The sequence below is a fragment of the Nicotiana tabacum genome, chromosome 16 (assembly GCF_000715075.1).
Source record: "Nicotiana tabacum cultivar K326 chromosome 16, ASM71507v2, whole genome shotgun sequence".
Classification (NCBI taxonomy): Eukaryota; Viridiplantae; Streptophyta; class Magnoliopsida; order Solanales; family Solanaceae; genus Nicotiana; species Nicotiana tabacum.
Window position 1 is genome coordinate 12,993,973 of NC_134095.1, and position 23,498 is coordinate 13,017,470.

The following is a 23,498-nucleotide window of genomic DNA, read 5'->3' on the forward strand; positions in this document are numbered from 1 at the left end:
ATTTAGCATTCATATGATTCATCATAGCTAGAGCCAATATTTTCTAGAGATTTTTTTTTAAAAATGGCAGATCGGTGTATGAAGCATCCAAGTTCACACTTAGTTCGGGAAAGGGCCACACCCTAAAAGAGTATAATGTAGATAACCTACTCTGATTCAAGCATCAAAAGACCCTACTAACATTTCCAAAGCAAATCCATATACATGAAAGAATACTCAAGGAAAATTGTACAAGACAGCCCCTAAAGAAAGCATTTCGATCTGATCTATTATTCTTAGGGTTATGGAATTGTATTTTCGGGGAAGGGTCAAAAATACCCTTTTACTATTGAATATTGTTTATAGTTATCCTTCGTTATACTATTTGGTTAATTTAACCCCTACCGTCTTACTATTGGTCATAAATATCCCTTAGTTAAGGGAGGAGACACATGACAAGCTTATAAGCCATTTTAATGCCCAACCCATATTTTAACTTTAATCCAACCCTTTACCCGTATCCAACCCCTTTTCCCCCGAATCAAATATGTTCACTTTGATTTTTTTGTTTTTATATTTTTATTCACTTTCTATTTCCTTTTGCCCCTTCCTATGCTCCCTTTTTACGGATAAGTCTGTGTATACAACAATTTAAGAAACGCAGCTTAAATTAGACTACCATGGTATGTTTTGGACGGCTGCAGAATTGAGGCCATAGTATGCTCTGTTCAAGTGGGGTTCCGGCATAATTGGCGGAAAATCGAGATTTAAATCTTGCCTGATGATTCAATAGTTTTTCTCTCTAATTCGGGTATAAGGGCTTGGGTATGGATAGGTTAACGTTAAAATATGGGTTGGGCATTAAAATGGCTTATAAACCTACCACGTGTTCTCTCCGTTAACTGAGGGATATATTTGACTAATAGTTAGACCAATAGTATGACGGAGGACAACTATAAACAATATCCAATAGTAGAGGAATATTTTTGACCCTTTTCCGTTGTATTTTGGGGTTGGAAGAAAAGGGTGAAAGGGGATGGTTGTTCGTGTATTTACTCATCATTAATGTGCATCTCTGTTCTCTACCACTGATAATTGTTGGCTGATCAAAGCAAATGTTAGCTGGACTTTCTGGAAATAGTGTGGAGGATAATCAAAAATAGAACCAACACCTGCACTATCTGAGTCCAGCATTTATCAATAGACTACTTTTGGTGGGTAATTGTCTCCTATGAGGAAAGTAACAAAATTTAAATCATATGAGTCCAAAATTAGAGAGGAAATTGGAGTTTGCATCCTCTTGACTGACTATACTATCGCTGCAATACTTTAAACATAAAGACCCTACAAGCAAAGAAGATAAACGAAAGCTTTTCTGGTCCTCCTTTTGTGATGGGGAAATGAGGTATGGGTTGGGGCAAAACTGGGGACAGAGGCACACTGTATCAAAGCATAAACATAAACATGAAAAAAGCGTGATGCTTCATTGATGAACTACTCCAATCAATTGGATATTTGACAATTTTACCCCTTAAAAAGCACCATTGTTCAGTATATAAAAGGCTGCTTTGCTTAACGAATACTCTGTCAATGACAGGCATGCATCAATAGATTCAAGACTATAATTCAAAGTCATCTCAAGTTAAAAAAAAGTAAGATCCCAAGAGTTACGGAAGATCAAAGCCAATCGAAGGTGATATGGGACAGCTTTTTAACACAATTGTTATTTCACTCAAGCAAATCTCCAGAAAAGAAGCATAATTCTATGCAACAGATGGTTGATGAGGATCCAAATTATGTTTGCTACACTTCTCATTAGCACGGGTGCCATCCCTAAACTATTCATTGTGAAATTGGTGATGTCATAAAATTTCTTGCAAATCGTCCACGATGTTTCTCAAATCAAAATGATGGTGAATGTCATTTAGCCAATCCCTAAACGGATCTATTTCCAAAACTAACACTTCTACATACATAATGAAACGCCCAAGCTAGGTTCTCAAGTCAACCCATTTGTTTTCAGTATTCTGATTTCCTTGTTTAGCTAATTTTTTACTGTGAAATTTGTTACATAGGAGCCAACATAGCTGCCGATTTAAAATAAAATGATTAGGACAAAAATAGATATGAAAATTGATTAACGATTTACTCAAACTAAACCAGCTCCTCGTTTCCTATTTAAGAAGAGTATTTTTCTTCTCTCGTTTTCAAAAGATATAAGAAACGTTTTGTTTTGCTTTCCATCTTTCTCCGCCTGGTTTCCCGCAGGGCAAGAAAACCCCAAAAGCTTGTCTGAAGCTTTGCTGGAGACATTCTTTTCCAGAGAAACAGAAGATTCACGACGCCCAACTATTTCTTTGAATGTTGGGATGTAATTTGGATACTTGGGGGGAAAGACAAGAGTCCCCCGTTAAGGAGTACAAGTTTAGCAACCACGCACCTTAACTGTTGAGTTTCATGAGTGTTTCCCTAACAGAAAAGACAGTCCAAGTGCCAGTAATACTTGTATACCACTAGCTCCTCTGGCACTCGTACTGTGAATAGAGTACAACAACAGTTTCAAGCTTCACAAACTACAGTCACTGCATGGGAAAAGACCCCAGTGGACGAATTTTTTTATTTTGGCATCCTTTTTGTCTCACAATTTTGTGGACCCAAATGTGTGAGATAAAAAGAGGCTTCACACAACTAATGTAAGTTGTACGAGGCACACCATAAAATCACTCCCTGAGGACATATGACATATAATACAACTACTAAAGTACTTAAATAAAAGAGAATCAGCAGATTCTCATAATGACACCATCTTGTACTAGGATTTGCTAAAAACACACATACTTATCTGGAACTGGACTTTGAAGTTTTACATTCTCCACAACTTACTACTAGGCATGATCGCTAGAAATTGTGAAGCAAAAAAAAAGGCAATGTTGAGATTTTATCTTACACCGCCAAGTTCGCCAAAACGTACCAATAACCTTAATTATGCTGCCACATCTACACCAAGAGCATAGTCTACTAAGGAGCCAAAATTGCCAGCCTGCATCACAAATCAAATAGGAATCAATGCTTTTCTGCATCAAAATATTGTTAAAAAAATACAAAATTATGGTAAATACCTGAAAGCAAGAGAACTATCTTGTCCACGACCTTGAGTTAGCAGCCACTAGGTACGTGCTTGTACCTACTCTCTCACCAGCACCGGTCTCCTCACATTTTTGTCACCTCATAACCAACCGACATTGTCACATCCTATGGACTTTGGAGCTATTTGTTAACTCTTCACCATCCAACTTGCTTAGTATTATGAGATACTTGTTGTTGTTGTTGTTGCTGTTAACTTTTTACCATATACAAGATATACATCCATGTTGGCGCTCCCATAATTAAGTGTTTACCATACACAAGATATCCTTCCCCACATATGAGATGGCCATCCATGTCATTGCTATAGCTGTCATTACTTGTGCTGTTAACTCCACCAAATACAAGATGTCCATCCAGGTAGTTGTAATATGTGAGCCATTACTTACCCATCTAGTGTCTCGAGCTGATTTTCAGCAATCATGACATTTCTCTGAGTGATTCAACTCTCGCCCATATAACAAGACATCCATCCTATTGTATAAGTGTAATCCAAGCTTTACTCAGCGTATCTATTACCTTTTAGATTTTGAGCAATCATGATAATGTATGAAATGACCTTATAACTTGATAACTATCACGATATCCACAACAACAACAACAACAAGCCTAGTGAAATCCCACAAGTGGGGTCTGGGGAGGGTAAAGTGTACGCAGACCTTACCCCTACCTAACACGAAGATAGAGAGGTTGTTTCCGAAATACCCTCGGCTCGATAACTATTACGATATCCATCCAGGTCATAATACTGCCATTACTCACCCAGTCTAATTCTCTTCAGCTGATTTACAGCAATCGTGACACTGCACTAAGTTGATTCAACTATCAACCATATCCAATATATCCATCCAGGTAGTTGCATAATTGTAAAATATGAACCTTGCTAACCTGATCTATTATCAAGAGCTGATTCAGCAATCTCTGACACTGTATGAAGTAACCTCATAATTTGGTAACTGTTGAGATATCCATCCAGGTAACAATATAATACTAGCCATTACTCACCCAGTCTAATTCTCTTTAGCTGATTTTCAGGATCATGACATTGTATAAAGTGACTAAACTCTTTCAGCCACTACTCAAGATATTATCCATCCAGGTAATTGTGTAATTGTAAATTTGACCTCATTACTCATTCCATCTATTATCTTGTGCTGATCTTCAACAACCATGAAACTGTATGAAGTGACCTCGTAATTTGATAACTGTTTAAGATATCTGTCCAGGTAACGTGAGCCACTATTCACGCAATCTAATACTATTGAGCCAATTTTCACGGATCATGACATTGTATTAGGTGACTTAACTCTTCACACATAAACAAGATATCCTTCCAGGTAATTGCATACTTGAATGGTGAGCCTCATTACTCAACCCATCTACTCTCTTGAACTGATTTTCAAAAATCTTGCCGTTGAAGTGACCTCATAATTTTGACAACTGTCAAGATATCCATCGAGACAACATAATGTGAACAATTACTCATCCAATTCTCTTGAGCTGATTTTCAAAAATGATGCCTCTGTAGGAGGTGACCTCACAGTTTTGATGACTATCACTCTTTCATTGACCTATTATAATCTCAATTTCTATTGCTCTGGAAAGTGACCTGAATACCATTTTTGTCGCCTTTAGTGATATAACCCGGCATGAACTTGATGCTATACTGATTTCCAAAAATAGCTTGCTTGGGATCCTTATCGATTACTTGATTGGGATTCTTATCGATTTTACTTGCTTCGATTGTTATTGGTTGTACTTGCTTGGGATTGCTGTTGAACTTTTGGGATTGTTGTTGTTATCTTCTTTTAGTTAATGCCGGGGAGCGGGCATAGAAGGTCATCCAACTCTATAAAATCTCCTTCTAAAATCGCTGTCAGTTCCTGAGCAGAAAAACCATTGAGACCTGGAGGTCTGTCGCTCTCAAGACCAATCTGCTGCATGAATCAAAAACCCATATTAACGAGGCCCATTTATATCAAAAAAGAATAGGAAAAGGAACATCACCACTTACTTAACAAGCTAACGCAGTTAAAGTTTGAAGGATGAAAAGTTTTCGATTAGCTAATAAAGAAGGCTCACTTAAGGTAGACTTCTTAAGCTTACATTAGAAGAACCTAAATGCAGAAACAGTAACTCAGATTCCATTCCTAACAGAAGGAACAAAAGATATGAAAAATAGAAGAAGAAAACATTCATTAATAGGGGGAGCAATTGAAACATCTCCAGCCCCAAATTCTCCAAGAGGTTTCTTGTTTTCAAGAATAACAACAACAACATACCCAGTATAATCATCCCACATAGTGGGGTACATAGACTTTACCCCTGCCTTTATGGAGGTAGAGAGGCGGTTTCTAATAGACCCTCGGCTCTATGGAGGTTTCTTGTTTTCAAATGTTAACAAAATGCGTAGGTAAATTCTAAAGATAAAATGCATATTTTGTGCATGTCAGACATTTGATGAGCATACATATTGGTCAGTGATGATTCAGAAGGTGAACCAGCAACAAACAAGAGAAGCAATTCAGCCCGAAAGCTTGGCATAGTGAATGAAGCAAAAGGTAACTAAGCACCTTTAAAGTACTAATCAGCTAAAGCTTTCTTTTCGGTATACCTGCTTGACAACAGATTCTGTAAGAGCTTGACCATTTAAGTTGGTAACTATTCCATTTTGTAACTTTGAGACATCATTCTCCTGGTCAACGGTATTTCCATCATGCATTTTAGACTCAGTAACCGATGCAGCAGTTCCATCACATTGAATACCTACATGACGTACTGCCGCCACAGTTTCTTCACCATAGGAACTAAATACATGCTCTGACAAGTTATTTCGATAACGAGATTTGATAAATACTCGGCATAGAACAAAAGATGCCTGCACACAAGTAGAAGCTGGAGACATGTTACATGTAGCAAATATCTTATACGCAGCGGGATAAAGACACCTGCATATAAGCAAAACCACATGATATTTTTGATGACCCTAGAACCATGAGATATGTAGCAACAATGGTAACACAATGAAAATGGGAAAAACTGCAACAACAAGAAAAGGCTCAATCTTTGAGTACCGTGAGTTAGTAAATTTCTACCTCACTTCTAAATATGTGGATTAAGCACAGCCGCTGACTCAATGCGGAGAGAGATATGAAAGCTACCAACATAAAAGGCAGAATTTATGATTAAACTCAGGATGTGTTGCTTTGATAATCTTTCAAATCATCAAGACTTCAGAACAATAACACAAACCTAAAAGAGGAAGCTAAATAAGAAGCTGTTGACACTCAGTGATCTGTTTCAGCAATCACAATCAAAATTACATCAAATAAAAGCATACGCCCTAATTCCAGAATCACCAACCCATATCCCTCGCACGCTTATTAAATATGGTGCTTAATTCAGTTAACGAATCATATAACACACAAGTATATCTGACTTGCCTAGTCCATTTGGGATGCAGGGGAAATTGTTATATCTTACAAAGTTTTTCTTTACCATAACTAGTAATGGATGACAATGTATCTAAGAGTACAAGCATATCCTGAATACCAAGCTAATTCCATAACCTACGTGTAAAATCAGAGTGGTATTTAGCAGTTAGCAATCCAAGAAAGGAAACAACCAACGCTTGCCAAAGTCAGCTTGAACACAATGTATACTAAATAGACAAGCCTTTGACACAGTATTTAAGTAAAAGACCAATTCCACAGCAAATTAAAAGAAACCCAACTCAGAATTGGTACAATAAAAAAGTTCAAACCCATATATAGCCCCCATTGAAGACAGTGGCGGATCCAAGATTTGAACTTTACGGTTTTGGTGAACCCACTGACCATTTGAATTACTGGGTTAGAAATTTAATATAGGGTATGAGCCAAAGCTACTAGGTTCTACTAAACACATAGCTAAAACTGTACATCCTTCCCTGACAGAGGATAAAACCAAAGACCCACATAATGCATGTATACATAGGCGTATATATATAACACTTCATGTACGAATACAAAAAAATGACGTAACAAAGATTGTATAGCAGAATGTACCATAGGATTTCCAATTAAAGCGTACTCATACATTAACCAATCAGTCTTCACAGCAGTCTTAGTACAATCCCCTAAATAAAAAACGAAACTTTTCCGCGTACCCGCCACAACTGTCCCTGCACCCTCACCCATCACATCCCTAACTCTACCTCTCTTCTTCCAGTATCCACCCCCAGCTCTCCTCCGCCCTCCTTTTAAAACCCTAGCCACGAAACAAAACCAGTGTCTTTTCCGGCCGCCGCGTCCGTATTTAAAACAGGCGGAATCCGGTAAGTTAAACGGGTCAAAATTGTAGAGATCAATTTCTCGAATTAGGTTAAACTGAAAATCGTTCCGATGATCGGCGCTGTTTTTTAAAGATAAATAGTAGCAAATGAGTTGTTCGTCGGAGGGGTAAAATCGAGTACCGGGAGGAAGTGAAAACGACGTCGGATTAGGATCTCCCATAATTGGGAGAGAGTAAGATTATGTTGGGTGTTTGGGTAGGAGCAGTACAGGTGGTGGGTTTATATATAAGGGCGGAAGCGTGGCCGTGAAGTTTCTTCAGGGATTTCTAGTGTCACACTGCTGCGTACTTACTAATCACACGTGTTTGGCTCAAATTAGTATTTCTATGATAATTACTTCACTTATAGGCAGGGAATACAAGCGGGTACACCTAAAAATTATATTATGTATTTTAGATTTTTCCTGCGTTTATTTTTTAATTTTTTAAATCTCGGAGTTTTTGCCGTTGTACTTTTCTCAATTCAGGTGTACGTATGTATGCTCCTAGTATTACCGGGGCATATCTATGATTTTGATAGCAAGTTCTAAAATTAGAAACTTTCATTGTTTAAATTGTTTTCTACTCTCTTCCTTCATTTTACTTATTTAGTATTGTAAAAATAAATTTTTGCTTTTACTTGTTATTTTTATTATTATGATAAATTATGTATTTTATTTATTATTTTTTAAGAGGTATATAAAGTCCATAATAAATAAATAAAAGTGAACAGAGAACATGCTTTGACAGAGAGTGCTAAATTTAGAAACTTGCATTGAATTGTTTTCTGTATATGTGCGTTTATCAAGGCACTTTAGCGGTCAGCACAATATATTAGTGAGACATTGGAAATTTTGGTTTTAAAGAAAGAAAATTGTTAAATAAAAGGTCAATTACACATTGAATGATGAGATAGTTCTTCATTGTTTCGCCCCTCTTTTCAATCTATATCCAACTTTATATTAATTGTCAGTCAATTAGTACAATATTAATGTCTTTTACTGCTGATATTGATGGTATGTCAAATACTTAAGGAGCTTTAGTGTTACTATGTCAATTAAGCTCTCATTTAGATACATACTTTTTATTTTTAAAAACATTTGAAAATCAAATTCAAGCACCAAAAATTAATTAGGGCCAGTTTTTTGGCGAAATTTTTTCTTCTGCTTATAAAACTTCAATTTTTTTCAAGTAAAATGCATATTCAAAAACAAATTAACTTTCAAAAGTTATTTTTCGATACAATTTTTTTTTCTAATTTTTAATCAAATCTATATACAAATGCTAGCTAAGTAGTTGTTGGGTTATTTGAAGTCCAGGCTATTCAAAGCGATTAGTTTGAGATGGTAAGTCCGTCCCCTATATGTAGAATGTATAATCAATTTTTCGGTTTTAACTTTTTAAGTTTAGCTTATTGGATTAGATAGACACGTGTCATTTAACCTTAAAGTCACGACACTTGTCATTTGCGATTAAAGAATGACACTTGTTTAAAAATCATATTGAAACAATGCAAGTCTCCTAGTTTTTTTTTTGAATGCAATAACGGAGATTATGTTTGACCAAAAAGTGTTAAATCTTTTTGTTAAACTAATTAAATAAGATGATGATGGGTGAATCCTACTTAAACATAATAAATCCTAGATCTGAAATCGGATGACATGAACAAAGAATAATTATACTTAAACCAACTTAATACAAAGTGGTGTTTAATGATATTGTTATAAATGTGTGGGGGAGTAATGACAAGCAATAAATATATTAAATGGCAATAAATATAAATAGAGAGAATGATTCACCCGAATATTCAATGAGGTAGATGATTCTCCCTCTGACAGTGATGTAAGACAAACAAACGTGAGAATATAGAAAGCTTTCTCAGATCTGATACAAGAAAGTGTAAGATCGACAACAAATCGAAATCTATTTGTAAAGACAATATTTGTAATTTTCTTGAGAGTCAACTTTTTATGAGAGAATTTATCATATGGAATATTACATGCCCCTTTTTCTCTCTCTATTCTCACTTATATTAGACATATCCCTTACCTAACTGAAAGTACAAGTGCCGAGAATATTCTGTAGAATATTTCTTTAAAATATCTTATTAATAAACTAGCCGTTTGGGCTGATCTGAGTACTCGACCTCGACCCTAGCTACTGTAAGCACGTGATTTTTGCCCTATATGAGAATTACTCCCAAAAAATTCAAAAATAAAATGATTTTTCTTGGTGTGCCATTTTGTGATATTTTGTGACATTTTGAATAATTATTTGTATTTGTCTGTGCGTGTTTATTTGATAAATTAATAAAAAATACAAAAATATGTCGCATTTTGCATGTAGGATTTAATTCTATAGTTGTTAGTAATTAAATTTGTTTTACAAAAATTTAAAAATTACAAAAATAAGCATCGTTTGCATTTTTAGCATTTAATGTCCAAATATACAATTTTATGCTTAATTAATACTTAATTGTGCGTTAATTGTTATTGGGAGTTAATTTGCGCTTTTATAACTTAATTTAATTCTTAATAATAGTTTAAGTATTTTTATAATTTAGTTTTAGAGAAATAAAAGAAGAAAAGAAAGCAAAAATATAAAGAAAGTCGGAATTAGGCCTCTTCTTCAATTTCAAGCCACAAGCCCAAAAAAATGGCCCAATCTTCCCTACGACCCAGTCCATTTCGAACTGGGTCGACCCAGTCCATAACCCAAAAGACTCAAACCCCATTTGTCTTTCATTTTTACAAAACAAAAACAAAACAAAAAAAAAGAAAGAAAAAACCCTAAAAGACCTAAGTCATCCGCCCCCCCCCCACCTTTGCTTCTTCTTCTCCAAGTTTCTCCCTAGCATCAATGGCTTCCCTTCCATCCTCCTCACTGCACACACACACATGTCGTCTCCAAGCTGCCCTCCCATGAACAACCTCAGAAACCATGAACGACCTCAAAAACCACCAACGCGACTTCATCCTTCTCGCCGTGTCGCGTCGTTTTTTTACTGTTGCTGCACCCTTTTCTCGACACATCTGCTGCTTCAGTGATTGCCATGGCCGTGCTTTAGTTCCTGGACAACTACGCAGTCGATGCCTTGTCGCCGCTACAGCTCCGCTCGTTGCCATGGCTGCTGTCGCGACTGCGTCTTCTCTTCGTCGCCGGTTGTCGCAGCTACTCCCTCCATCGTGCTGCTGCCGATGCTGCTGCTTCTGTTTCAATCAAATGACCAAACGAACACAGCCATGGACGAGCTTCGACGTCGACCATGTCGTCGTCCATGGCTGTCCGCGACGTGTTGCTGCCTTCGCTGCCGGATTGCTGCTGCCGATGCCGTGTTGCCGCTGCTGCTGCCACTGCTGCCCGTTTTCTTCTTCGCAGCTGCTCCATCGCGGCTGACCATGGACGAGCTTGCTCGTCGCTGCTGCGTTTTCTTCATCTTTCACTGATGCTTGTTGCTTCGTCGTCTTCAAGTCCGTTTATGTCCAAGTTTCGTTGGTTTCGTTTAGAGTTCGTTCGATGTTCGTCATTGGTCATTTACGGTTAGTTGTTCTAAGTTTATTTTCATCCATAATTTGTTTGATATTTTCAGATTTGAAATTAGTATAAGTTTGTTTCATTTTTCATATTTATTTTTAGATAAAAATGGTTAGTTTAATTATATTGTTGATAGATTTGAATTGAAGATTCAATTAAATTATTTTTTCAGTTTGAGAAGATTTAGTTTTAATATAGAAAAGTGTTAGCTTAAATCGTTTAAATCCGTTGATTGTTGTTAATATAGATTTAATTCGTGTTTCATCTTGTTTGAAGTTCGTTTTTAATTCAGTGATTTAATGTGAAGTTATGTTTTGGTTTTAATTTTTGGATCATGCATATTTGTTATAATTTTGTTGGATTTAATTTAAAAAAGATTAATTGATTATTTGAAGATTAGTAATTTGAATATGTTTATTTGTTTTGTTTAAGTTTAATTCGAAGTTGAATAAAGCTTGTTTGTTATTGTTGTTAAAGTAGATTCATTCATGTTCCTACTTTGTTTGGATGATCTTGAATCCGAATTTTATATAGTTTGATTTCTTGTTTACCATTTATGATTATTGCTTGAATTGTTCTCATAATCTTGTTTAAAGTTTAATATAAGAATTGTTTGTTGTAATGTTGTTAGAGTTGATGTTAAGTTCAATATTATTGAATTTAAGAATCTGAATATACTTGTTTGATTGTTGTTGTTGTTTAAATCCGAAAAATAGGTTTGTTGTTGCCAAAAATATTGTTCAATCAAATTTTGGTTGTTCTTGGTTGTTCAATTTATGTTCATATGATTTGTTGTTGAAATGTTGTTAAAATCATGTTCATGTGATATTGTTGTTATGATGTTCATCCATGTTCATATTGTTGTTTGAACATTGTTAGAAATTGATCATATTGACTATATTTTGGTTATGTTTGATTAAATGATGTGTTATAGCTGATGGGTAGTTTGGTAAATTTGTAATACGATCAGGGGTAGTTTGGTAATTTCAGTAAGGTTGGAAGGGGTAGTTTAGGAATTGTACATTTTGAAATTGTTTATTTGAAGCATGTGGGACAAAATGAAATGGGGTGGGTTGTGATATGATTATTTAATATAAAGGGGGGACAAGATTTAAATTAAAGGGGAATCTTGCATTATTTTAAATAAAGCATGGGGGACAAAATATAATGGGGTGGTGTGATATATTTATTTAATGTAATGGGGATGAGTGGGAAGATAATGGGTTTGGTAGAGAAAGGGATTGATTTGAATTGATTTATGGGATGGGATATATATATGTGAAGTCTTGAACATAAGAAAAAGGACAGACAGAAAAAAAGAGATTGAAAAAAAAAGGCTGAACATTTATTCCGAAAAAAAAAAAACATTGAAACTCTCAAGAAAAGAAAAAACATACAAAGAAAAAAAATTTGAAAATTAGAAGAGAAAGTAGTACACACCTGAGAAATATTCTGGTATACAGGTGTAGAAATTAAGGGTTGAAGATTAACTAGCCTTTCAAAAATCTGAAAATTTCCTTTGGTTTCTGTCCATTATTTTCGGCATTCCTGGATTTTATTTTGAATTTTTCAAAGCTGTCACTGGGATTTTCGTTGACTGGTTATTGCTGGTTATTGTTGCTGTTGCTGTGTTACGTATTACGTTGCTGACTTTCTTCTTCTTATATTGACAATATCAGGTACACAACTGTAATTTTGGCATTTTGTAAGCTGAAATGAAGAATGGAGTGTTAAATTTTTAATTTAGTTTAATTTAATTTTTGTATTGTATTTAGGTTATTCATGTATTATTATTCTGTAAATCACTGTCATCGGCATAACTAGGCATATTATAGCGACATATTAAATAACGCCTTTACCAGATTATTAGGAAATATATTTAAGCCTGATTATTAATTAAAACTGTTTAATAAAAAAAATAGAAGAAATAACGTAAAAATGGCGTTATTGAATCAGTTTGGCAAAAAATTAACTAAGTTCCTTATGCAGAAGGTTTTTCATCAACGATAAGTTAATCCGAATCATGTAGTTAATTTCAGTTATAACATGAATTAGTTTGCAAACAAGTATTAGGACATGATGAATTAAAACAAAGTTAGTTAATGTTAAATTGTTTAAATTTTTAGAAATATGATTTAGTACTCAAGTTTTTATTTTTATTTCTTTCAATTTTCAGTATTTGCAAATAATTAGTTTCAATAAGCTTAAGTCTTACTAATAATTTGAATTTTAATCCAACTATGGGATAATTAGTTTTTTTTATTTTTTTATTTTTTTACTTTCCGATAATTCCATGTTGTATCTATGATTATAATTTTATTATTTTCTGCTAATATTTGTTTTTCCCTTCTATTTAATATGTCATTTTCAAGAATGTAGATATTGATTTTATATTTATAAAAAAACTTAGTAATAATAAAAAGGTAGTCATTAGGGATACTATTAAAGGAGTTCGCTAAAAATAAATAGATGTAAATAATACAAATGTATAGGATTCTCCATTCTCATTTATTTATTTAATTATTAAAAAAAATTACTTAGAATTAGGGATGGATTGTTTAGTGAATTTCACTTCCTTCCCCAAAGATGATGACGCGTTAGACTCTTTAGGCGCGATTTAATTAATTTTACCTTCTTAAACTCGGATGCGCATTTCATGCGACCCAAATCTAAATCCTAAAACATCAAATAAAATATGTTTCGTATTGTGGGTGCATTTCATGTGACACAATCCAAAGATATGTTTTAAGCGATGTTCACATTCCTAAAAAAATAATAATTATAATAATAAAGCGGTAAAAAGATAAAATTTGCACATGGTTCATAATTGTATTAAAAATCAGATAAATAAGCCGAATATAACAGTTGAGCGACCGTGCTAGAACCACGGAACTCGGGAATGCCTAACACCTTCTCCCGGGTTAACAGAATTCCTTATCCGGATTTCTGGTACGCAGACTGTAATATAGAGTCATTCTTTTCCTCGATTCGGGATTAAAATTGGTGACTTGGGACACCCTAAATCTCCCAAGTGGCGACTCTGAAATAATTAAACCAATCCCGTTTCGACTGTCCTTTAATTGGAAAAAACTCCCTACGCACCTCGCGGTGCCGGAAAAAGGAGGTGTGACAGCTCTGGCGACTCTGCTGGGGACTTAACCCAGAACCAGTGGTTCAGGGTTAGAAATTCGAGCTCATATAAATTGTTATATTTGGTTTTATCTGATTTTTACATGATTGAGCCTAATGTGCTAAATGCTGCTTTTACCGCTTTGATATTACGTGAACTGTGTATAAACTGTGCCGAAACCCATCTCCTCTCTGAGTCTTCTAAATCATGAAGAAGGGTGTACTTCGTACGACTTCTTTTCTGTATAGTGTCAAATCCCAATTTAGAACGAGGTTCGGACAAGTTGCTAAGCCGGTGAAGCTTCTGTATTCCCGGTACGCTACCCCCTCGGCTCGAGCTGTCCGCTCGGGTAAGCCAGGTCTAGAACAAACACCCAGGTTCTGAACCTAGTATAACAAAACCACATGTCGGATCCCTAGTAGGAACGTTTGTTTGCATCACGTGCATCTGACTTTGGAGGCTCAACACAGGGGTTGAGTCTGTCTAGGACAGGTGCACCAAAAATGAAAATGACCATCCTGATGCATATTATTTGTTTTATGTGCATTTATTTGCTCGGTCTTGCATGTTGACCGGCTTCTGAGTCTCGGGAGTGTAAAAAGTAAAATAAAATAAAAATAGCAAGTAAAAGTTATTTGATTAATTTAGAAAAAATCAGTGTCCAAGTACTGTCGAAGTACTGCCGAATTTTTTTTAAAAAAAAAAAAAACATATATATATTTTTACTTTTAGAATTGTTGGTTTGCCTAGAAAGCAGAAAGTGTGTAGGAATAAGTCTTCTATTTTAATTTGCTTTATTTAAAAAAAAAATGAAAAATGAAAATAGTTTTTTTTTATAAAAGGAAGTGGAAAAATTTGTTTGTTTTCAAAAAAAAAAAAAAAAAAAAATTAGTTAGTTTATAGCCTGAACTACGCGGGTATGATTCTCACCGGATGTGAGATCAGAGGCAAACCTCTTTGGTTTCGGCTCACCATATTCAAAAAAAAAATCCAAAAATATTTAACATTACTCACTTCTTTAGAAAGTTTTTCTTTTAGACCTCAATTTTTTTTTTTAAAAAAAAATATATTTCCTTTTAATCTCAAAATCCCAATTATTTGTTTAAAAGATATTCAAAATAAAATTCAAAAATATTTTTTCTGTAGTATTTCTTTCATAAATTCAGAATATTGGTTCAAAAATATTTCCTTTCTCCTTAAAAGTTTTTTTTCAAGAAAAAAAAATTATTAAAATCCAAAAAATATTTCTTTAGAATATAGATAGTTTTTAAGTCAAATAAAAGTTTTTCCTTCTTTAATCACTATAATAAATGTGCAGGATGAGCACAAGTCAAAATGAACCATTCTCAGTGTGTAGCGAGGTCCCTTCGCAACTCCACATGTGGTGGAATGATATGGGAAAGGATAGTATAAAGATAGTGGAAAGAGTTTTGGGAGGTTTTGTCGATCTGTTGAATATCAAGCCAAGGACAGATATCATCGAGGCTCTAATACCGTTCTGGGACCCAACACGCAACGTGTTTCGTTTTGCTGACTTTGAACTTTCACCTACACTAGAGGAAGTCGCCGGATATGCGGGGTTGAATGGGAAACTAAGAGGGCAGTATTTACTTTCACCAAGACCAGTATCTCCGCACGCGTTCTTGGATTTACTAAGCATTAGTCGGAAGGTACAGAATGATGATTTGTCGAAGGGATGTTGTACTCTCCAATTCTTGTATCAACGGTACGGAATTCCTCAGGGTTTGGAAGAACCAAACCTCGGATTAACTCACACTGGGAACAGAATCAGGTGGGAAGCAAGACGTACTTTGGCATTTATCACAGCATTTCTGGGAATTGTGGTCTGTCCCCGCAAAGATAAAAAAATAGAGATAGGCCTTGTAGGGATGGCCGATGTTGCAATCAAAAGAACCGACAGTACTGTGGTTCCTTTGATTTTGTCTGAAATCTACCGAGCTTTAACTATATGCCGAGAAGGAGGCAAGTTCTTTCAGGGATGCAATCTGTTACTCCAGTTGTGGATGCAAGAACACCTCCATCACCGAGTGGGATACATGAACCACGGGTTGACTGAGAAAAACTGCATTAGCGGCTTTGAGAAACGAATGACAGGCGTCATATTTCCCGAAGGCGTCGAAGCATGGCTTGCACAATTGAGGTCAACAACAGCCGACCAAGTTGAATGGGCATTTGGGTGGTTGAATGATACTGAGGTAATATACATGGCGGCCGAGGAATGTCATGTTCTTTTGATGGGACTTCGTAGCATCCAACCATATGCTCCTCATCGGGTACTGCGCCAACTAGGAAGATTTCAGGTAATTCCCACTGATGAGGATCTAAGCAAGCACGCCATTGAGTTGAGTCCAGGAGTCGTGTTCCCCGAAGGAAAAATTAGAAAGTTGTGGCACGAATGTAGATTCCTTGAACCCAAGACTATGGTTCGAGAGCTGGCTAAGGGTGAGGTAGACCCAAAATACGATGTTTGGTTCGGGAAAAGGTTCCAGATTCGTCAGAGGCCTGCCAAAAGAGCTCACGTCCAACAATTTACGGATGATTCGCAGGAACAGTGGGGCTGGTTAGAGAGAGAGGAAGGCTACCGGGTTGAAATCCGGAAGCTGAAGCGACAAATTGAAAGACTTATGTTTGAAAACAACGTTCAGGTAGCCTCAGAGCAGGGTGAGAAGAACAAATTAGCCAAAGAAAACCAGGCACTGAAAGCCCGAATTCGCCAAGTCAGTAAGAGTGATAGCGACCGACAGAAACGTCGATCTGATGAAAGGTTGATAGCGGAATTGAGAAATCAAGTCAGCCAAAGCCGAGAAGACTTGGAGAGATCCCAGGCTTGTATAACAAGAATGCGGGTCAGGTGGGCTACAGTTACAACATCACGGAGAGAGCACCTATGGAAAGTAAAAAGGGACTATGAAATGAGTGTCGCGACATTGAGAGAGATAAACTCCATTCTCAATAATCGGGTCCTCAAACAAGCCCAGGATGCTAGAACATATAGAGAACACTACCATGAGTCGATAGCCCGGATGGAAGAACAAATGGAGAGGTTCCAAGAGCAGCTCATTGACAATACTCGAATATTGGGACTAAAGAATCAACGGATAGAACAGCTGTGCATAGAGAGGGATAGAATCAGGGGTAGGATCAATGATATAGGGCGCTATATCACCACAAAGTGCCTAACATGTGAAGAGATGCCTCGTGATGTCCTATTTGCCTCAATCATGGGTTATGTCCATCAGATCATGGAGGAACTAAAAAGCTTGCAAAGAAGCCTGGCCCCCAAGCCCGCGGAAAGGCCGAATGATGCCTCGCGGGCACCAAAATTCAAAGCTTTAATGTATCCCTAGTTCAATCTTGCACTTGTTTGTTTTTCGAGTCTGTTGTCTACCCATATGTTTTTTCCTTTTCTTCAAACATTCTCAAAAAAAAAAAAAAAAAAAAAAAAAAAAATATATATATATATATATATATATATAAAGTCTGTATTTTTTGTTTTTTCTGTGATGGCTTGTAATAGCATTATTTTTGAGTAATATAAAAAAAAAATATATATATATTTGGTCTTATGGCACGAACTACGCTTGGTCTGATTCGTGCGGGGTCACGATACGTAGGCAATCTCTATAGGATTCGACCGTAATTAAAAAGAAAAAAAAAAGAAGAAAAAAAAAAAAAAGAGGAAGAATATATATTTGTCAGAGCAAAAATAAGCCGGGATGATGCATGCGGATCGGAGCAAAAGCATGTTAGAAATGATTAACTGCCTAGGAGCATTGCATCCCCCTAACGTGCAATTACAATATCTGTTAAGACTCTACCACTGACAAGTTTGTTGTTTTTTCATACCAATATCAGTTAGTTGTTAGAGCGTACTGGCACCGTACCATTATCAGACAAGATCAAAAGGTCCTATACCAGAAAGTATGACTGGGTCAGACAACAGCGTTGAGTCAGAAAAAACGGCCAATCAGATGCTGAAAGAAGCCCTGGAGAAAATGGAAAAAATGAGGCTAGAAATGAATGAAATGCAGATAGCCTTAGCTAGAGCCCAGAAGGGGCAAGAATTACCCGTTACTCCTACCCTCCAACCAACACACACGCCGGAATACCCTTCTCCCGGTCCTTCAACAAGTTTCCCAAGCCATCATTATTATCAGGGAAGAGAGGCTTATGATTCCCAAGCTCCACCACCCACTCAAAACCCTCCTCCACCAAATGTTCCCGTCTTTGTGGCACCTCCCCCAGCCCCATTGCACAGATCATCTAGTGAGCCATTGTTTCAGGCTCACGATACACAATACTACCCCCTGAACTCACATTCAAAGCACCCGAGCCACATACCTATAATCCCCACTTTGAGGTCCCGGCGGAGATTGAAAAGCCGGCTAAGAGCCCAGAGCAGGACGAGGTGATGCGGAAATTTAAAAGCCTGGAGCAATCCTTCAGGAACATACACGGGTTAGGTAACCAAGTCAGCGTGGCTTACAAGGATCTATGCCCTTTCCCTGACGTTCAATTACCAGCAGGGTTCAAAATGCCCAAGTTCGATTTATACGAAGGGCATGGTGATCCTATGGCACATCTACGAGGTTTTTGTAGCAAAATGAGGGGAGCAGGGGGCAAAGATGAGCTATTAATAGCTTACTTTGGCCAGAGTTTGAGCGGGTCGGCGTTAGAGTGGTATACAAGACAAGATCCGAGCAGGTGGTACACCTGGGATGACTTGGCACAGGCTTTCGCAGGACATTTCCAATACAACCTTGAGATAGTCCCAGACCGTCTCACATTGCTAAAGCTCGAGAAGAAACCCGGAGAGAGCTTCCGAGAATTTGGGTTCCGATGGAGAGAACAGGCAGCCAGAGTTGATCCCCCAATGAGAGAAGGAGAAATGGTGGATTACTTCTTACAAACTCTCGAGCCAACTTACTTTGGTCACTTGGTGACGTCAGTTGGCAAATCATTTAATGAAGTTGTGAAAATGGGAGGTATGATAGAAGAGGGACTTAAGTCTAATAAAATCCTGAGTTATTCGGCAATTAAGGCAACAACTCAGGCCATTCAGAGCGGCACGGGAGGTGCGCTAGGAAAGAAAAGGAGAGAGGAGGTCACGACATTAGAGGCCGACAATTGGTCCAGATCTAGAGGTCCTTCCCCTCATTACCAACCCAGACCCCATCGTCTAAACTACCCACACATTCCAAATTACCCTCCACAACCCTACTACCAACCACAAGAACAACATTTCACCGTCCATCAAGCCCAGACATACACCCAACCTCCGGTTCGCCCACAATGGCGCACGCCGGTTCCCCACAATACATACCCACCTCCACATAACACATACCCACCTCCACATAACACATACCCACCACCACAAAACACCTATCCACCACCAAGAGCCTACAGGAACCCTCCAGGGATGGGTTTCAGGGGAAATCCGGCCGCCAGAAATGAAAGATTGCAGAGGCAAAGAACTTTTACTGAGTTGGGGGAAACTTATATTGCCTTGTTCCACAAATTGAGGCAGTTGGGTTTATTAAATCCTGTTGAGCCTAGATTACCAAATCCCTTACCCCAAAATATGGATCACTCGGTAAGATGTGAATATTGTTCGGGAGCTCCCGGACATGATACCGAGAAATGTTGGAGGCTGAAACATGCAATACAAGATCTTATTGATACCAACAAGATCGAGGTACAGGCACCGGAGGCACCTAACATTAACCAGAACCCATTGCCAAAGCACCCTGAAGCCCACATGATCGAGCTTGTGCACGAAGTAGGGGAGCCGAAGAAACCCCCACAGACAGTGATGATGATCCGTGCCACTCCAAAAGAAAAATCGATCAATGAGGAAGCAGGGGTAAAGTTGAAAGGGGAAGATGTCAAGCCAGTGGTGATATTGGGGAAGAATCCATCTGCCGCTACAAGGAAACCAGAACCAGCCAAGTTGGTAATAACGGGAGCATCATCTACACCCGTGGTTGTTGTGAAAGGGGTCTGCAGGGAACTGGTCATCATAAAACCAGTAGTCCAAACACCAATGATTGATAGCAAGGCTGTGCCTTGGAAGTATGAAAAGGCAGTGGTGATGTACAAGGGACAACAAGTGGAGGAGAATAGTTGTGAGGCGCAGGGACTGACTCGATCAGGACGGTGTTTTGCTCCGGCGGAATTGAGAAGACCCAATCCAGCTGCAATAAAGAAACCTGTGTCAGAAGAAGAAGCTGAGGATTTCTTAAAGAAGATGAAAGTGCAGGATTACTCCGTGGTCGAACAGTTGAAGAAAACACCGGCCCAGATCTCACTGCTATCATTATTAATCCATTCGGATGAACATCGTCGGGCCCTGATGAAGATACTGAATGAAGCTCATGTGCCCAATGAAATTTCTGTAAATCACCTGGAAACGATTGCCAACAAAATTTTCGAGGTGAACAGGGTAACATTTTCAGATGATGATCTGCCAGTGGAGGGCACGGAGCATAATAAAGCTCTCTACCTAACTGTCAAATGTGAAGATTCGGCAGTTACTCGGGCATTAGTGGATAACGGCTCAAGTGCCAATATTTGTCCATTATCCACCCTGAACCAATTGAAGATCGACCACGGAAGAATCCAAAAGAATAGCATTTGCGTCCGAGGATTTGACGGAAATGGAACAGCCACCGTGGGGGATATTATACTTGAGTTGACCATCGGTCCAGTCCAGTTTACCATGGAATTCCAGGTATTAGATGCTACGGTATCTTATAACTTTCTGTTGGGACGTCCGTGGATCCATGCAGCCAAAGCAGTGCCATCCACCTTGCATCAGATGGTCAAGTTCGAGTGGGATAGACAAGAGGTCGTATTGCACGGCGAGGACACTGCGTGCACCGTAGGAGGCGCCATTGTACCCTTCATAGAGACTAATGATGACAAAGGTCCCTGGGTCTACCAGATTTTTGATGCAGTGTCGGCAAACAAGATCCCCGAGGGTGAAATCATTCAGCATCCTAGGATAGCTTCCGCAACGGTTATGATGGTTTCAGAAATGCTAGGTAATGGGTTTATGCCAGGAAAAGGCTTGGGAGCTGAACTTCAGGGAATTGTTCAACCTGTTTCCTTGCCCAAGAATTTGGAGACCTTTGGGTTGGGGTTCAAACCGACTGCGGCAGATGTAAAACGAGCTCGGAAAATGAAGAAGAAAGTTTGGTTTCTTCCCAAACCTGTGCCACGTCTCTCAAGATCTTTTGTTAGAGCAAGCGCCAAGGGGTCACCAGTCCCGAAAGTTCTCGGGCGATTGATTGGGATTGACGGGGATCTGAATCAGAGTTTCGAAAGATTGTTCACTAATGTCAATATGGTAGAAGTCGGAGAGGGTTCCAGTGGAACAGACATACAGTTTATGGGGCCTGAAGCCAAAACCAACAATTGGACGGTTACTCCTCTTCCTACTCGGGGAGAGTCCTGGTAGTAGGCTTTGATTTTTGCTTTTTTATTTTTCGGATTATTCAGGGTGTAATCCAAATCTCATTTTATCTTGTAAAAGTGTGAACCCTGTTATCCCGCATTTTAATAAAACTCTTTTCTTGTCTCATTTTAATTTTGTTTTATTCTTTTCTCTTTCTGAACAGTTCTCTTTTTACTGGTTCTAATGACATGGCATGCACGACGGATCTTCGACCTAGTCTAATAAATCAATCTGACTCTGATTTAATGATACAAGAGATCGATTATGAGTCTGAATATGATGAGGATAAAGCCTTCGAGGAAATAAACCGAGAACTATGCCAATTTGAAGAGAAACCCAAGCCTAATCTGAATGACACCGAGGCTGTAAATCTAGGGGATGCGGATAATGTCCGAGAAACCAAAATCAGCATCCACATTGAGCCTGGCATCAGGGAAGAATTAATCAAAGCACTCATTGAGTTTAAAGATATTTTTGCATGGTCATATGACGACATGCCGGGTTTAAGCACCAAGCTAGTGGTTCACAAATTGCCCATTGACCCGGCCTGTCTTCCTGTCAAGCAGAAACTGAGGAAGTTCAAAACAGATATGAGTGTGAAGATTAAAGAAGAAGTAACCAAGCAGCTGCAAGCAAAGGTTATTCGGGTCTCTCGATATCCTGATTGGTTGGCTAATGTAGTGCCAGTACCAAAGAAAGATGGGAAGATCAGGGTATGCGTCGACTACCGTAATCTGAACAGGGCAAGCCCAAAGGATAACTTTCCATTGCCCAATATCCATATCTTGATCGACAATTGCGCCGGGAAAGAAATCGGCTCCTTTGTGGATTGCTACGCTGGGTATCATCAGATTTTGATGGATGAAGAAGATGCAGAGAAAACAGCTTTCATTACGCCATGGGGGACTTATTGTTATCGGGTAATGCCATTCGGTTTGAAGAACGCTGGGGCAACGTACATGAGAGCAATGACTACTGTGTTCCATGATATGATACATAAAGAAATCGAAGTGTACGTAGATGATGTGATCATCAAATCCAAGCGTCAGGAAGACCACGTAGCAGACCTTAGGAAGTTTTTCCAAAGACTTCGAAGGTACGACATTAAGCTCAACCCAGCCAAATGTGCATTTGGTGTTCCATCTGGAAAGCTGTTAGGATTTATCGTCAGTCGGCGAGGCATTGAGTTGGATCCGTCAAAGATCAAATCCATCCAGGAATTGCCGCCACCGAGGAACAAAACAGAAGTAATGAGTCTGTTGGGAAGGTTGAACTATATCAGCAGATTCATCGCTCAGCTCACAACAACTTGTGAACCCATCTTTCGATTGTTGAGGAAAGATGCCGCGATAGAATGGACGGCAGAATGTCAGAAGGCATTTGACCAGATCAAAGGTTATTTATCTAATCCACCTGTATTGGTTCCACCTGAGTCGGGGAGGCCATTAATCCTTTATCTAACGGTCCTGGATCATTCGTTTGGTTGCGTGTTGGGTCAACACGACATCACAGGAAGAAAAGAGCAAGCCATCTATTATCTCAGCAAGAAGTTTACAGTCTATGAGAATAAGTACACTCAACTTGAGAAAACATGTTGTGCTCTAACTTGGGTAGCACAGAAGTTTAAGCATTATCTGTCGTCACATACTACATACCTTATTTCACGTCTGGATCCATTAAAGTATATTTTCCAGAAGCCTATGCCCACAGGAAGATTGGCAAAATGGCAGATATTACTCACAGAGTTCGACATTGTCTATGTGACGAGGACGGCCATGAAAGCTCAAGCATTGGCCGATCACTTAGCTGAGAATCCTATTGATGAAGAATACGAGCCTTTGAGGACGTATTTTCCTGATGAAGAAGTGATACATATAGAGGAGTTAGAACTGAATGAGGAGCCAGGGTGGAAGCTTTTCTTTG

General features: G+C 38.2%; 1 protein-coding gene across 2 annotated transcripts; it reads right to left on the bottom strand.

Moving 5' to 3' along the window:
- Positions 1–2,727: 2,727 nt before the first annotated feature.
- LOC107768883 (NAC domain-containing protein 19) lies at positions 2,728–7,738 on the bottom strand. 2 transcript variants are annotated; one of them, XM_016588055.2, is made up of 4 exons: positions 7,170–7,738; positions 5,738–6,001; positions 3,099–5,057; positions 2,728–3,019 (listed from the first exon to the last, which is right to left on the bottom strand). In XM_016588055.2, the coding sequence occupies exons 1-3, from the start codon at positions 7,614–7,616 to the stop codon at positions 4,932–4,934; spliced, it is 837 nt and encodes a 278-aa protein (XP_016443541.1). In that variant the 5' UTR covers positions 7,617–7,738; the 3' UTR covers positions 2,728–3,019; positions 3,099–4,931. The 2 variants fall into 2 exon arrangements, with proteins under 2 accessions (XP_016443541.1, XP_016443535.1); XM_016588049.2 differs by having other exon boundaries at positions 3,099–5,060; positions 7,170–7,732.
- Positions 7,739–23,498: the final 15,760 nt, after the last annotated feature.